The sequence below is a fragment of the Siniperca chuatsi genome, linkage group LG12, assembly GCF_020085105.1.
Source record: "Siniperca chuatsi isolate FFG_IHB_CAS linkage group LG12, ASM2008510v1, whole genome shotgun sequence".
Taxonomy (NCBI): Eukaryota; Metazoa; Chordata; class Actinopteri; order Centrarchiformes; family Sinipercidae; genus Siniperca; species Siniperca chuatsi.
Genome location: NC_058053.1, coordinates 20,420,035 through 20,438,165, shown reverse-complemented (window position 1 = coordinate 20,438,165; position 18,131 = coordinate 20,420,035). Strand labels below are relative to the sequence as shown.

At 40.6% G+C, this 18,131-nt stretch overlaps 1 protein-coding gene across 2 annotated transcripts in view; it reads right to left on the bottom strand.

Annotated features, from left to right (window-relative positions):
* clybl (citrate lyase beta like) overlaps positions 1-18,131 on the bottom strand; it is a 64,696-nt gene that overhangs the window by 21,306 nt on the left and 25,259 nt on the right. For both annotated transcript variants that reach the window (XM_044215809.1, XM_044215808.1), the window contains one exon: positions 5,059-5,272. In XM_044215809.1, coding sequence (XP_044071744.1) covers positions 5,059-5,272 — 214 coding nt within the window. The remainder of the gene's footprint in view (positions 1-5,058; positions 5,273-18,131) is intronic.

The following is an 18,131-nucleotide window of genomic DNA, read 5'->3' as shown; positions in this document are numbered from 1 at the left end:
TACTGTTGTAATTTTGAAAATGTGAAATGGTAGACTCAATAGAGCAGATGCAATTTTGGACTGATGGGGTACACGACACCTGTACCTTACAATACAATAGACCTACAATAGATGCTACATTTTTGAAGTTTATAAATTTCATTCTTTGATGAGATTGTGACAGGGACGTGTTGATTAACTTCTCAAATAATTGCTCAGCCTGTAGTTTGTCTTGCTGTATAGGATTGCATTATAGTCTATGGTCTTATGGTGCCCCTTTATGTACGACATTGAAGAACATTGGTAATTAATAATTATTAGTACTTTCAGTAGCTTCTATGTCATGCAGTAATGTATGGAGTACTTACTGTTATAGGTAGTAGTTATTAATAAAACTGAATATTAAAAAAGAAAATGAAAAAGAATGGTAAAATGACATCTGCAATCTAATCTCTCCTCTACAATCTAATTCCTGTATTTTTTTTTAAATAAGAGCCTTTAAACAAAGTAACATTCCAAAAATTCCATCAATTAAACATGGTGAATCAAGCATGTTTCGTAGTTGTAATCACATCCATGTACTCAAAACTAAAAATCCAGGAGTGACAGGTTTCTGACTTCCACATGGGCCCAATAAAATCTACTGAGGGGGTTGATCAGTATCTATAGAAGTTAGTTTTGATTGTTTATAAAATCAGTCACAAATAGTGAATTAACTCATTTTAAGCACTATCAAATGGTCCTGCTTCTGTAATGTACTGATAGTGAATGCAGGACACTGGTCCTGTCATGCTTGACTGATGTACAGTGGGCTGCCGACTAACAATTTGTGTATGTGCATGCGTGCATGTGGATGCATTTGTGTGTGAATGTCTGTCCTTATGTGTCTACATGTGCACACTTGCCTATATGTGCATGTTTGTGTTCTGCATGTCTTGTGTACTCATGTGTATTTGCAGGCGCGTGCTGGAGTGCGAGAGGTGCTCCCCGTCGTGTCGGCCGCGCCACCATGCCATCTGGAGAGGAAATCGAGTGTGAAGTACAGTATAGTTTGGGACCAAGCTCCGTGGCAGCGGCTCAGCAGTTAGTTCATTAGTTCCAAACTTCCAGGGATTAGGAGAGAATCTCTACGGCAGGGAGGCAGGGGGGAGTCAGGGAGGATAGAGGGACCCATGTGGGGAAAAGAGAGAGAAACACCAGGAGGAATACTGGACCATAGGGCACTAAGAGACAGCGAGAGAACATGAGAGAGAGAGATAAACAATCTTAACCCTGAGGACCCTGGCGAGGGGAGAAGAGCGAGAGAGAGGGACAATGAAAGAACAAGACAGCGAGGGAGAGAGGAGGAGAGAGGACAGGTGTAGCCGTCAGTTCCGCTCCGGGGTTTCAACCTGCCCTCCCTCTTCCTCCACCCCACTGATCATACAGATATGATGATATGTGTAAGAGTGTTAGAGCAGTCAGCCTTGTCTTCCCTCCCCTCTCTCCTCCTCCTCCTTCTCTCCCCTCTGGGTCTGTGGTGACAGTTAGCAAGCTCTGGGTGGCTCCTACCCTTTACTCCTTTTCTCATCTCCCTGCCTCTTAAGCAGCCAGCATTACTGCCAAGATGGAGCGCAGACATTTTTTGGAGTCAAAGCGGGCAGGCAATTAAAGCGGGCACTCCCGGATTTCAATTTTTAAAGGGGAGGGGGTGGACTGACCTTCATGGTGTATCTTTTTGTCATGAATATTGCTCCCTGTTTTAAGGTGAAGGTGACAGATAATGAAAAGAATACATTAATGAACACATAATAGGAGGGTGGTTGTGGGCAGTAGCCCCATTTAAAGGCCTATCCATGAATACCCGGTAACTAACCTCACATTTTACCTAACTCATTGTTGCAGTCACCAAAACAGTGGTTCAGGATGGCATTTAGCAAGCTCAATCTCTATTTGCTCCCATACTCTCTTCCTAGAAAAAAAAAAAGACATGAATTACAAGACCATTGTTGAGGGCTAGCATCTCTTGGCAAATCTCTTGGTTGTCATGGTGAATATCATTGCAGCTACGGTATACACTGTAGAAATTGTCAGTGCAAACACACTCACAGTGTAAAAGCTAAATCTCTCATTTATTTACGATTGAGCTGGTCCCAGAACAGATCTTAACTGACATAATAGAAGGCAGGTTAAGGGTAACATTTTTGACAGGATATTATGGGGGATGTTAAGAATATCTACCACAAATTACTGTCAAGGGCTCTAAATTTTGCGTAAGCACACTTTTTCATTTCAGCTGGGTATTTACTGACAAGCAGATGTAAATGTCCAGCAACATGTGCATCTGATATGCATTAAATGCTGCCATTTAAGATCTTAAATCTTGAAAATCTTAAAATTTATTTGGCAGATGCTTTTGTCCAAAGCGACTTACAGTAAGTGCATCAAAACTCAAAAGTAACATGATCTAGATGTCATCAAAAATTGTAAGTGCAGCCACCCCAAATAAACGGTTTAAACGATTTCAGAGACCTACGGCGCAACTTTTTAGGGATTTTTTTTTTAAGAATGACATGGCATGGAAGTGGTAGCATGAGGTGTAGATTTGATGTTTTAGACAGAGAGACATCATGGTGTACGGACACACCCTGGAGTACACTTCTACATCACTACAGCAAACACAGAAGTTAAACCACTGCTGAAGCAGCGAAAACAAACAAAAACAAAAAGCTCTTTTGTAAGTATTTCAGATAGTTTTCATTTTCTGAACTATTACTGAAGAGGGATCAAAATTATCTTAACACTCTCACCATTTACCAGGCAACAGTCTCTCTCCGTGTCTAATAAAACTACTTGCAGATTTTACACCGTGTCTACACATGTGGGGCAGTGAGCAGCACGTTAGCAGCTACAGTACTCCATCCGTGTCTCCTCAGGGTGCGGTTCTGTCAGACTTTTGAGAGAAGGACAACTTATAAATGTGGCTGCAACACCTCCTGTGTAGACAAGCCTTTACATTTTCTTTTCTCAGATGTTAAATTTACTCGACAATGATTAGATCACGTGCAGCGGCTATTTGTATAATTTTCTATTCCCTCACTCCACATTTTGCATCTCTTAATAGAAACACCCTAAAATATATATTGCATGACTCCGAACACACAATTTTTCCTTAATGTGGCTTAGTAAATATGAACAAATTCAATTTGACTGTTTATCGCCTAAAAAGGGGCTGCAAATCCTTAGCAAATATCCCCATGTGTACGTAATAAAGAAGACCAATAAAAACAAGACATGTTTTAAAACTGAATTTTTCAACACCAAATTGATTTAAAAACATGGAAATTAATATCCAAAACAAATGTCTTAGCTGTATTCCTGCCAGCCTACACACACACACACACACACACACACACACACACGTTTATTCTGTCTCCCACTATCTCTGTGGGGGACAATCATTGACATAATGCTTTCCCTAGCCCCTTACCCTAACCATCACAACTAAATGCCTAACCTTAACCCTTACCCTAACCTAATTGTAACCTGTACCCTAAAACCAAGTCTTAACCCTCAAAAAGCAGTCTCTACCCCTGGGGACTTCAATTTTTGTCCCCATGGGTTAGTGTACATTCAGGTTAAAGGGATATAAGAACATGAAACACACACACAAAGCACTGTTTATCCAACAGGAAAAAAAATATCATCTTAAGGGAAGGTATAACTACACAACAACCCCCATGGATTTCCAATTGCCACAGTGGAGAAAGAAGCAGAGAGTGTGGGAAGTGAAGAAAGGGTGCCAGTAGGAAAGGTGCATTTTGTTATTGAGTAAATAATTTTTATATTACACAGTACGATCTAGCAAACACATAATAGGTTACAGGATTTTTGCACACTGTGTCAGACTCGTTTAAAGCTAACATGGACCTATTGTGTCAAAAAGCTGAAATCTGTCCTGATGTCATGCTTTGTACTGTGTAGTGCTGATGTAGCCAGATCAGAGAAGGAGAAAGTAATGGGAATATTAGGCAGGGAACTATTGAGGTACAATACTATTTTCCAGAACTTATTGTTAGTATTTTGATGTGCATTACTCAGAGTGCTACTAGTGGCAGATGGAGAGGTAAGCCTGCTGAGGGACATGATTCTGCAGGTTAAGGGAATGGAAGTGCCATGTAGCTAATGTCATTTTCCCCTTTATTTTTAACAGCATATACCAGGGCCTAATGCTATTCTCTACAGGTACAACCCACCAGCTAATTGCTAACAGAGAAAAGGCCTTTGAAAGGGATAGAAAAACAATCATATATTCAAAACTCAGACAAAGTCGGAAATAATGTTTTATGGGAAATGAGTGGGTTGGTGAAAGAAATAAGTGGGTTGGAGCAGGATACTTTTGTTGAAATAAGATAGAGACATGGATCTGTCACATGCTGACAGCTCAAGAGTCTGAATTGTCCTCAAGCCTGAATGGCTGCTTCAGTGCTGCATTCCTCTCCACATTTCCCCTCTAACACATAATAAAGACAGAAGCTCTGACATCCACCAACTCCATCACAGGGTCACAGTTTTAGCCTGTCAGTCACACAGGCCATCATCGTATTGTCTTTGTCTACTACAGGAACAGCCTCCAGCCATATCAATCATCTTTATTATCATGACTTAAAAACCTTTGTTAGTTAACTTTTTACCCGGGCCCCTTCTTTATCCTACTCTCCAATCACAATTTCATGGGCAGTTCAGCAGGGCCAATGGGGAGGTCGTGTGGGCGGGAGGAGAATGCTTTTAACCTGCTGCATCTGGTGCTTTCCCGCTGCTCACCCAGTGGGACATGGTCACCTTGTTTTAAAGGACTCTGATAGGGGGGCACCACTGCCTTTATACCATCATAATAGGGTGAAATGTTCTTGTTTTAAACATCTCACTTAGGTAGTTTTCCTTTCAGTGATAAAGACCAAGCACCTGTCTGAAGGAGGGAGACAGAATTAAAACCATTCAGGATCACACAGCTGTGCGCGAATATTTGTGTGGTCCTTGTTGACCTGTTCATACAAAGCTGCATTTCATTTACACATGTGCATCTGTGTATTTATGTACCTTTTTGCTGAGGGCTACACCATCCTCACAGTCCAAGACGGCACAGTCGACATCCAGCGAGGCTAGTTTCCTCAATTTTCGCTCATCATTGCCAGGGCAATAGAGAACCGCCCTGCGGGGTATGTAGCGCAGCGAGGGGCCTGCAGAGTGATGGTGATGATGCCATGCTTTGGTACACAACTGCCAGGCTGCGGGCAGGAGCCAGCCGCTCTCCCTGTCAACATAAATATATACATACCTAAGCACACAGGCATATACATGCGTTTGTGTACACTTCATAAATATACACACAACACTCAGACAGTAGTACCATGAATGCACAAATACATGTCTTTGGTGCATATGTTACTCATGAGCACACACAGTATCAATACAGGGCTAAGGACAATGAATAATTAAAGGTTGTTGCTGCATTCATCTTCATAATATCTACAGTGTTTATATTATACATGAAGATCCAGAAGGAGGTCTCTTCCTCCAGACAAGAGCTAAAGTCTGGAAACGTTTCATTTTGGGAGTTCTGTTTGCCCTTCAGCTGTCCATTGAAGTGGATGAGAGACGGTGACCTGTGCTTTGGCACTCTTTGTTGAGAACAAACTCACCCAAACACTGAGCCAGTCATATGCTAATGTTGCCACACTGCTGAATATCTAGGCAGGACAGAAAGTGAATGAGTAGGGGTGTCAGTAGTGGTTGGAGCTAAGTCATGGAAAAATGTAAGTTTGAGGAACACACTGTAGCTGCGTTATTGTAATCAATGTTTTAGAAGGCCAAATTCGGTACCTTTGTTACTACTATGAATCCTATAAGTGCAAAACCTACTTTATAGACAATTCTGCTCTATTAGTCACAATGACGAAATGGATAAACAATTAAAAAGTACAGGTATTTTAAGATGCTATTGTGATTTGCAATGCCAATTACAGAATGCTGCATTGCAATTTTTACTGAATGTGATTAAAATAGTAATAAATTATTTAAAATTGCCTTCAGGACTTGATTTTCAGAGCCATTTCACAGAATTTTAGTTTTAAAAAAAAGGTACATAAGCCACGCACAACTTTCAGTCACACATTAAATAACGTGAAACATTCAAGGGTAAGTACAGTGCAGTTACATAAAAAAAAAGAAATGATTGCCAGGGTATTTCATTAGGAGGGTAAACTAATAACTAAAATCTACAAAAACCTTTATTATTTTATGTAAGCGTGTTCAAAACAACCCCTCTCTGAATAAGCCTCACAGTATCAGTTACCTCTTGACACTTGACAGCATGCACATACATTTTTCTCAAATGTTCTGCAGTCTTTGCTCTTCAGAGGTTGCTTCTTACAAGTTTTGAAAAACATGCAACAAACTGTTTTTGGTGGCAATTTTATTTTTAGAAGCATTTCATTTTTTAAGCAGCACTGACTGTGTGCTGCAGCAAAATGAAGGTGCATCAAGTTATTCATGTTTTCTAGCATAACATAAAAATATAGATTATTTACTTAGATTGCGACACAATGGACCAGGTTGACCAATTGTTGACATGCTCATCATCACATCTCCCACCTCTACATGCACATTCAAATGTGTCAAGGGTTCACACACAAAGTCACAAACACACACAGTGATATTGGCTTGTGTCCCCCCTCTCCCATCCAGACACACACACACACACACACACACACACACACACACACACACACACCTGTGTATAGCAATAACCATAACCACTGCACACACGTCTTAATTATTTGTTCTATCAATCTAGCCCGTGAAACAATTGGTCATAATGAATAGCTAAATGTTTAGGATCAGATATATCTAATTACAGCGAGAAACAGCTTCTCCCTCCACTAACTCTTGCTGGGTATCAGAAGCCCTTTGAGGGATCATATTTGTAGATAGTGTCCTTTGCTTAAAGAAGACAAGAAAAAAAAAAAGAGGAGGAGGGGTGTATTCCTTCTGTTGAAAGAGAGGGCTGAATTATTTTCTTCTCTTGTCTTTTGCTCTCTAAAAAAGGAGCTAAAGTCACTTCAATAGCCCCTTAATCCTGTCAACTACGCTTCCACATGCCCTCCAGTCCCAATCAGGCCTAATCTACACTGAGACGTTGCGGTTGTAGCAGGCAGTTAACCAATTCAGGTTGCTTCCAGTATTTTAGTGCTCCAAGGTACATTGAGCCTATTTCGACTGGGAACAGTGCTCAAAAAAGGCTTGGGGAAATAATATGGCAAAGGTTGGAGGGGGCACTATGGCACACCACCATGCAAATTATGGACCAGTGAAAATAGGTGGAGCTCACTCAGTTGTTTCAGGGACAAAAAGCTACAGGGCCCAAATTGATTGGGAAGAGAGAAAAAAAAAAGCAAACAGTCAAATTAGAAAGGAAAATAGTGGGTAAGAGGACAGAGGTGGTAGTGCTGAGTGGTAGGGGGCAAGAGGGGGCTGGTGAGACCTAAATTAAATCAGTCTATTCTGTGCATACTGCTCTAGGGGAAAATGTTAAAGAGCCATTCTAGGAGCCCATATATTATATAATATACGTGAAGTACAAAAAGATGGTGGCTGTAATTTAAGAGTAGGTTTCATTATTAAGGGAAAAAAAAAAACAACTGAGAACGGGAAAAGGGAGTGGAGGTGCCTTGATGTTGTCTACACACAAGACACTTAAAGCAGAGACCAGAATCAGCAGTTTTTTCCCTTAATTCTCTTTCTGCTCTTTCATAGCTAGCAGGAGGTCTCATTTTACAGTAAAGTGGTAACTAAGGGGTGAAGAAGGAATAAGGCAGGTAATCGCATGCACCACTACATGGGGCAAAAGTCTAACAAAACATGTTTGGTCCTTAAAAAAGATAATACGTAGGCAGGCCAACAGGATGTAGCAGCGAAGCTTACGGAGTCCCATACATTACAGTAGGGCTGCAACCAACATGTCAGAAAATGGTGAAAAATACCTGGTATAATTTCCCAGAGCCCAAGGTAATGCCACCACCCAAACATATTCAATTTCATTCATATTCAGCTATCACATGTGACAAAGAATAGCAGCTACTTGTCACATTTGAGATGCTAGAACCAGAGAATCTTCGGCATTTTCATTTGAAAAATGACTAAAGTGATTATTTGATTATCAAAAGAGTTTCACATTATTGTTCTGTCGATCAACTAATCGATTAATCGAATAATTGTTTCAGCCCTAAATTACAAATACATGATATAATGATACATTGTGGACTTTCTGTTTCCTGTTTTGACCCCAGCAATTTATTGAGGTCACATTTTTAAAAGAAAAGGAGTGAAATTCTGCTTACATATAACATCTATTAACAGAAACCAGTTCTGAGTGTAGGCTTTGTAATTACATGGATAACCAATGTGGAGACTTTGAACAAACTTCATCCTCTCAGAAAGGTGGTTTTGCCTTAGTGATGCACTACTGCTCTGATGAAGTGTAAACTACTGTTGAGCTGTGGTGCCTTTGGAGAAATCATTTTTCCCCTGTGTGAATTTTTTTTTTTTTTCCTTTTTTCTGTTTAGAGTCAACAATTCCTTTAGGTTTTGGCAAGGCATTTCTTTCCTTTCATCAGTGATACCCTCATTTGCAAAATTATTACAGTAACAGAGCTAAAAGTAAATGAAAAAAGTCAAATGTGCCACTGGAATTGGTTTGTCACCTTGGATCCACAATGATGTCAAAGCCTCATACTGGTGTGTTCCACTGTTGCAAAACTCTACATATTTTCTGTCCCCCATTGCCCCAAAGATTGTATGGACAGAAACAAAGGAAAGGTGTGCTCTCAACAATATGGTAAGTAGTTTAGACCTAATTCAATTAAAGAGTTTGTTTACACATACCCTGAGAATGATATGAATATTTTCCATCACCTGTACACCATATTTTCACTCACAATCTGCTGAGACAATCACCAAGCTTAAAAAAAAAAAAAGAAAAAGCACCCAGATGGTGTATATCTGGTCAATGCAACACAAATGTTACCACATCTATAAGCAGTTTATTTGCAATTATTTTTATTTAATTGATTAACTTGTTTAATCTGGTGCTGTTTTTGCATTGGGGTTTGACAAATAGATCAAACGGCAGAAGTGGTGGCTAATACTAAACATTTCAATTTTCCCATAAAAACACACAAGGAGCTGCTTGTAACGTCAGGCAGCCATAAACATCACAGATAGATTCGAGCAGAGCTGTAACCAATGGGGATCTAGGCACCGTCATCAAATACAAACATCACTTCCATATAACATGCAATCTGGATATTTTTATATGTATTTACACCATCCCACATCTGGTGGACATTTTCCCATTATTAGATGACAACATACTTGTGTTCTATACATTTAAACAGTCCCCAAAGTACCATATGCACCTACATTACCAATTTCTTGTCCTTTCCCCTCTTTTCCTTTCTTTTTTACATGAAAGGTTACAATAACACAGGGCTATGTGGCTAAATCAGCAGCTGTAAAGTGCTGAGACCTGGCCACAGTGACTACGTTTACTGGTCTGAGATCAGAGGTAAGTGTGTGTTAGTGGGTTTATATGGTGCTGAATGGGACTGGTTCTCATTAGCACAGAGGCAGCAGTAGACCCAGGTCCAATGGCACTAAAGGGGGAGGATGAGGGGAGGGGAGGGGGTGGAATGTGGTAAGAGGGTGGTGAGCTGTCAGACTAGACATGCGCCTTTCTGAGGCACGTACATGAGTTTTGCAGACCCAACAGTACAGCATGTCATATTTGGGCCTGCTGTCTAACAAGTAATTATTATCAACAGCCAAAAAAAAAAAAAAAAAAAAATTTTATTTATATATATATATATATATATAAAATAAGCATAGTTCTTACAAACCTTCAGGCTTTTTTCCCCCTTTACAGTATATGGCACTTCTCCATGCTGGCTGAGCAGCATTTTACATGCAGATTGGTGTCTGTCTTACTCCAACACACAACAGAGAGTGTCTTGAATAAAGTAGTTCATTGGTATAGAACTATCACTTGATCGTCAATCCAAAAAGAAAAGCTTCTGATGATCTGACACTCACTGTCAGGGTCTCTGTAGTGCCCAACTACAAAAAAAATGCACCTTGAACCACATATCCTTGAACTACACATCTTATCTTCACCACTCTCTGACAACTCTGTCACTGATGTACACTTTTGCCATATTCAGCTCCAGTTTTTCCCCAAGTTTTGTCTCCTTATCTCTGAAATCCCTTGTCATGTAATCCAGTCAGATGCACCAATATATCTCAAGGTAACAGGTAATAGCATGTCCGTAAGAAATGTCAAACCTGGACCTGGGATTTCACACATACACAACTGTGTAAGTCTTGTGTGTCCCGTTTCAGATTAAGCTTTCTACATTTGGGGGTTCAATGAACATGTTAAATGTAAAAGAGTTCATCAAAGAGCTATTCACTTATCTCTAGAAGTTCATAAGTTTACACCAGTTTTGGCTTTCAGTGGTGATAAGGGTTGGGAACCCCCAAACATTAGACATGCAAGTGAGACAATCCAGACTTTGAAAAAGACTTATTAATGTGCCTTAACAGCGGCTCACTAGAAAGATCTTTAACTGGGACATTTTGAGGCTGTCCTCCCAAGAAAAACAACATTATCAGTTAGGCATGGGACGATATGAACATTTCATGTCACAATTATCCTGGCCAAAGTAATAGCGATTCACGATATTATCCCAGTAATCATGACAGCATGCTTAAAGTGGCACTAAAACATACTGGAATCACTTTACCTTACATTTTGTTAAGAAATAACTATTTTTATTGCATCACAGGTAGGACACGGTGAAAATCAAACAATCATAAATAAGGTAATTATAAATCATAATACCCCCTGCATAAATAAAGGGATAAATAAATAATAGCAACATTGTGTGAGTCTGATCTTTGTTACATGATAATTCCTGTATTTTAAATTAGGCTCTATTTTTCACCTCTCTACCATGATGTCAAATGGTACAGACAACAATTTCATCAGTATATATAATTTACAAGACTTAAGAAATACAGGAATTATCCGTTAACAAAAATAAAGTCCAACTGGCATTGTGGCATAGTGTCAAACTGTACTACATGGGACCCATTTTAGAAAATGGGTCTAAACAACACTGTGGCACTGTCAAACAGTACTGCTAGCCTTGTGGCCTAGTGAGCGAGACATGCCAAACCTTGGCAATTCAAAATAAATCAGGAAATCAATATAGGATGTACGTTAGCGAGCTAGACGGCTTTTTCAAGTCACTCATGTGAGGATGTTCACGATTATCCCGAATCACGACTTTCCAAATAATGGAAATTCACCACGATCAACTTGAGTGTTTTTTAATCCCGAGCCACAATAAAATCTTATATCGTCCCATCCCTAGTATCAGTCATTTCAGCAACACCCAAGAACAACATTTGTTTACGTACAAGTGCAAAGCCCTCTAGCGGCTGTAGTAATTATGACTCTGGTCGGTCGGGAGCAAAGGAAAAAGTCGGGTGACGTTATTAAAGAGCCATAAAGTCTGCATGGCGAGGAGGTCAACAAAACCTGAGATTTTACCATGGGTGACCGCTATTTGTTTCCCGTTTCCTCCACACAGTCAGGCAACGACCACAGACATGGGTAAAAAACCAAGTGGTAGTTATTGTATTCCATGACAACAACATACAAGATGTTTTTCTAACCTTAACCAAGTACTTATTTTAACACAAACCACCATTTCCCTAAGTCCTGTTTCTGCCTAAAATTAAACAAACCTTAACCAGAGCATTGTCACATGAAAAATGGATTTATTTACAACCATTACAGTGATTTGTAATGGTTTTACGGGCATCAGATCAGAAAACGCAAATATCTGTTGTTCTGGAGGGCAGAAACAGCATATTTCGTCATTTATTTTGGAGGACTTATTGGACATTTTGCATGGACATCCCTGGGTTAGTGAGATGAAATCTTTATTTTGTATGATTCTCTCTTTTTTTTTCAAAAACAGTTTACAGTGGAATATTCATGATGCTCAGCGCAAATTGTTCCATCTACAACAAGTACAGTGTAGAGCCTTTATGTGAATCAGAATTTAACCAAAATTAAAAGATCTTGTGTGTACAGTTCATTAAAAAAGGTACATTACTATTAGTTAGAAACAGGGAAATTTAATGATCTCCCTGAAGAGAAAAAGCTGTTATATGATTTAGGTGAGACTGAAGATGTCCATTTCATGTTTTATTGTTCATGATTTCAAGTTTAGAGTTTTTAGCAAAATGCACATTTCTGATGAGTTCTAGGAAGGGAGCCTTTTTTGAGATGGATTTTATTTGTTGATTAAGTTCTTGTTTGCAATGTAATGTTATGCAATGTAATGTCATATATAAGAAGTTATGCTTTTGTCTGATACATTTTTCAATATTGCAGCGGTATTTCTGGCATCTTATGCAGTAAGTCCACATGGGCTGGGCACTTGCATGAGTGTGACATAAATAACTAACTAAATGCCTGACCAGGCCCCTTAAGCTGCAGTGTGCCACACTCTGTCCTATAGAGTTTATTAGATCTAAATAAATATTTAACTTGACATAAGATCTATGACATAATATCTAGCCACCGTTGATTGCGATCTGGCAGTCAATATTGTATAAATAGCCTGTAGTAATTGCTTCATTATCATGACGTGATGATCACCATTTCCTGTAACTCTACTGGCCTCCACCTGGCAGCATAATAGCCTAATTCAGGTGGTAATATTCATCCTACCACATGAATTATAGCAGATAACAAGAGGCCCACTCCAAAACAGACCCTGACGACAGCCTCCCTCTCAATATGTAGATTTCCACAATTATTTCCAGCATGGTGGTGCAGGCAGAAGCTGTGTCTAAAATGCACAAAATTAAAGATCTGTGTTTCTACCCCACGATAATCAGCTACTTCTTAATATGCAAACTACATTTTGAAGTCTGTGGTGCTTAAGATTCCAGATTAAATTTGGTGAAAATAAAGATGAATAAAGAGTAGGGAGGAAATCGATGTTCCTGAAGCATAAACAGGCTCTCCGTCTGCAGAAAGCTGTCTGCGGGTGGGAAATAAAATGGTCAAAAAGTCATCAATATTTACCTAGCTTCGTGTCCACCTGCCTGTCTGACACTTTTTTGTTTTTTAGAATGAAAAAAGAGAGCTGAAGCATTCCTCACACGGTCCTCCTCCCAGCATGATGCTGTATGTGTGTGTGGATTGGGGGGGGGGGTTCACACTGCCTCAGGTCTGAAGACACAATTGGACGGCAGAGAAATGCTGAAAAATTAACCAGAGACACCCAAGACAGGGAAAGGAAAAAGTCAAACACTTTTTTCTACTTTTTCTCTTTTCTGCCCCCCGCTTTCTTTGCTTGCCCTCCAGCAAATTGGAGCCTGGGATGGGCAATCCGTTCCCCTCCAGATTAGATCAGCTGGGGGCTGCAGAGTTTACTGGGGGCTGGTCTCTCAGGCAAATGCATACTGGACCTTCTGAAATTTTGTTGATGACTGAATTGACTATACTGTAGTATTTTGTTATCAAAAGATCAACTGATTTAAAGAACCAAACACCAGACACTCAATACGCTCTGAGCAGTTAATAAAGCAACACCTAGTAGCAACACATGCTGTTCATGTGTTCAACTGCCATCATAATGCTCCTACATGCAGAGGAGATCATGATTTACCTTACTCTAGCCTATCTTCAGCCACTTAACTAAATTTAGCATCTCATGTTTGGCGCAGAGATTGGAGCATCCATTTTTTAAATCTCACTTTCTCAGATTATATCACCACTGGACCCACACCTGCCTCTTCTTGCTTTAAAAAACTAATTCCAATGTGACAATGTCCCTCACCATCAACAATACCCCTTACTCCTCCTCCCATCCATGTCTTCTCCCCTTTTCCGGTCTCATTAGTTTGGGTTTTATGCCTTAATCTACACAATGAGGATGAAGTCATGGCGGTTATCTTCAGCAGCCAATGTCTGCCTACCTGTAATCCTTCTCAAAGTCCCCGGCTTTCTCCCAGCTCACAAATCGGCACACAATGCTTTTATGCAAGGCCTCTGCCGTAATGCCCAGAGACGACAGCAGACTTTTTCCTTCTCTTTTCTCATCCCTCAACATAAAACTAGTTAAATCCCTCTCCTCCTCAGAAGAACGGATATGTCTCTATCTAGGTCTCAGGACAGGAAAAAGTCAAAATGTAAAAGGACATCAGAGCAATCATTTGCAAGAGTTACGAGCTGGTTTTGATGACAATTTTGATGGTAGTTGTCTGTCAAACTCTCTCTCTCTGTCTTGCTGTCATAGACAACTTGATAAATCCATTCAAGTCAGCATTGAGCATTGTGTAGCTCATGTTGTATATACAGTATGGATTAAATTAATTTGAAATAAAGAAATTAATAATAAAATGCAAAAATACATGTGTGCTGAATAATATACTTTAATGACCGTAAAAAAAATAAATAATTAAATTAAAAAAGAAAAAAAATCAATGAATTTATCATTAAAAGTTAATTGAGAGGGGAGCTTAAAAAGGTCAAACAAGTCGCTCCATTCGAGGAGGGCATAAGGGGGTTAGCTTTTAACTTAGCATTTTTATTGACTCTGGCAAAACAAAATGAGCGGGCTCTGTAGGATTGTGCACTCTGCATTGGCCATTCAGGCCTTCAGAGCCCCATTGTAGTACTTTGAAGAGAATGAAAGGAAACCCCACTGGTGGAAATGCAGTGGAACAGCCCCACAACAGGCCACAACTGTTCCCTTATGCATGAAAGGCAGGGACATAAAAGACAAGATGGACTTCTGAGGTAGGGCCAAAAACAAAGGCAACAAAAGTGCTGATCACGAGGGGATGACACGACTCGTCTCGGCAGAAGGAGCAGGGAGAAAAGGAGCAGGGGACAATAGCACTCCCAGCCAAATGACATGTTGAAGAATTGAAAAATCCACACAAGAAGTGTCTTCTCAATTCACTAAACCCACAAGAGCTGGGTGACTGTCGGCTGGACCCTGGTCAGCCTGAGGGGGGTGGACTATAACAGCCAACAGCTTTTCTCTCAATAACTTTCTTTCCTAAATCTTTCCCTGTTTTGGCAAACAACTTGGCAAGGGCAGAGACGGACTGGGATGATGGCTTTAGTCTGCACACACCAAACCGAAACCAAACCAAACCTAATCAAAGCGTGGTGGGTTCCGCTCCCGCAGCTTCCGTTTTGATCTGTTGGCTGTCTGTATGTCTGATCTGTTTCTGTTTGTGCCCTAAACACAATTATGCTACTGCCTAACCTCCATGGAAACAGTCAGACGGACAAAAACATGTTTGCTCTCATTCAAAAAGCATCCTTGTTTTTAGGAACACAGTGTAATGGCTGCGGACATTTGAGCCAATGTTTCAGAAGTCATACTAAATAACGCTTCAGTAATAAGAACACTTCCTGCCGATTTTCACCCTGTTGGCTTCCAGGCTGTGAACAACTGTGTTTTCTTTATTTCCCATTGTTGGAAATAAATATATTTTTCAATATGAGGAAGCACACACACAGCTATGAGGGTGTTTGTGTGTGTGTGATACCTTAAATGGATAGCTAGGCCTAGTTTAAAATTCAATCATGACATTCCGTGTACCCAGGAGAGAAATTTGTGTGAAAAGATTGCAATTTAACAAATCAGATTAATTTAGCTTACACTAATAAATTATTTTTCAACAAAATATACATACAAATTTCATGCATAGCATATGGAAAAAAAATTATTTTCTCGTGAATAAAGAACCTACACATGCCTCTAAAGTAAGGGCGAGGACTACGCTACTTGTAAGCCAAACGCTTAACAGTGCACTCCACAGGTGAAGGCCCTCCTCCACGATAGCCTGAGGCCTATCCTACAATTCTTCACACATACCCACTGGCCCTTTCACTGGCCATCACCCTGTCTGATTAATGGATCGATGTGGTAATTGATTAGTGAAGAGGAGGTGGGAATAAGAACACAGGTCAAACGTCAATAATGTCCCCCTGACAAAAGGTGGAAGACGTAAAATGTACCAGTGATAGCCTGCAGCCAGACCTCTACCCATCAAAGCCCTGGCAGGGCTAACATAAAGGCCCTGGCCCATCCTCCAGCCTGCCCTGCCCTCCCTCCCCAATGCTCCTTTTCTCTTGGTAATGCTGTCTGTTAAAGTGACAGGAACCATTCTGGGAGCTGCTTGTCAGCTCACCTTCATAAAACAAGTCATAAAGCAGCAAATAACAGACTTATATGGCTTCATTATGCTGCCTGTGCAGGATCACATCCCTGGGCTGAGGGGTGAGGGGGGTCGTGCTGGTAGTGGAGAGGCGGGGAGAATGTTGGCAGGACAGCCTGGTTCTCGTGGAGGTTTGTTGTCCCAACGGCTGTCACCATGCCCATGTTTGCTCAGGATAGAGGACCACTTGACCCCCTTCAACCCTGTATTACCCAAAATCCAAAACACGACAAATAAAGAGGTAAGACTCACTTTGGAGATGCAATGACAGCTCAGATTTCTTTAACTTTGGTATCCTGCTATGTACTTCATCCTAATTAATATGAATATATGCCCTGCTACACTTAACACAAGTTACTAAAGTTAAGATTATAATTTGAGCCCTCTAACAAATATCATCCATAATCAAGCACAAACCATAATGGTGTATCTGAACAGTTAAAGACTGGAGATGTGGAGAGCAGGGCCAGATGGAGCATGCATCTGCGACAGTAAACCTTTGGCCGTGGCAGGGTTGGACGTGAGAGAGATTCTCATTTATTTCATGCAAATATCTTTGGGCCATTTCACAAACTGACAGTGGGGGCTGAGAGGTGGTCAATATCTCAGGTTGTGTCTCCAAAACATTTCCCCTGTTTTTCAGAGTCAGCAACGGGTGCCTGGCAAAGAAGTCAGCAGCAGAAGCAGCAGCGGCAGTGAATGTGTGTGCTTATGTGCTTACCAATCCGTGGCACAAATAAAGCAAGTCCCTATTCTTCCAACACAACTTGTGATATTTCCCCACTAACATGATTCAAATGAAAATTCAGTCCTTTCTCAGGTTAACAGTTGAAATCTTGTTTTCAAAGAGCAACATTTAACAGAGATTCATCTTATGTACATATATGATGTGTAATCATCACCCTACATATACAATGATGAGGCCCCTAATTAGGGTTTCAAAGCTTCAACAAGAACTATAAATAGGCTACTGATATTAGCAAGTCAAATATGCAGCATAGAAAGCTTGTAGAACATCTGGTAGGCAAGCTTACACTATGCTCACCAAAAGTAACTGTCCCTTTATGTGCTTATCTGTCATTGGCCCAGTCCCAATCGTGTTGAGATCAGTCACTTATCTCTTTAGCGAGGCTGTGAGGGAGCGGTACAAGCGCCATCACTGTGATCATTGTATAGTTAATTGTCACCTCCATCAACATTAGTACTCTCTAACATGCTAACCAGAGGGGGAAAAAGGGGGAGATGACTGCACGCTCTATTCGGAGGCTGACACTTGTTCTCTGAGGGGCGGTTTTCGGTGTCAGGATTACAGTGCATGGGAGAAAAGAGGCGGAGGAGAGGTGGGGAGCATTCTCCACAACTCATGTCACTGGGTCTTTCTGCAATGGCAGAAAGAGAGGGAGAGAGACAGGGAGGATTGATTGTTGTTTACTTTTAAGCAGCCTCTCAACCAATGGCAAAGCAAAGAGTCCAGCATGCACTGGGACTATCGTCCCTTGACACTCTGTCATGGGTTAACTAATCTATCCCCCACCTGTTGGGTTGGCTGCTTGGTACAGACTCTGACCATAAAGTCACATGACCATACACAGGTCACATGACCTAAATAGGCCTACTTGGATATAAACTCCACATCAAAAAGCACACACAGTGTTGGGAAGGTTTCAGTCTAAAGACAGTGACACACACACACACACACCTATGTCTATTACATACATTTGGCACAAGGCCAGAACGATTCAAATGGGTCACCACCGAACCATATGGATACACACATCCGTGCCTAATCTAACAAA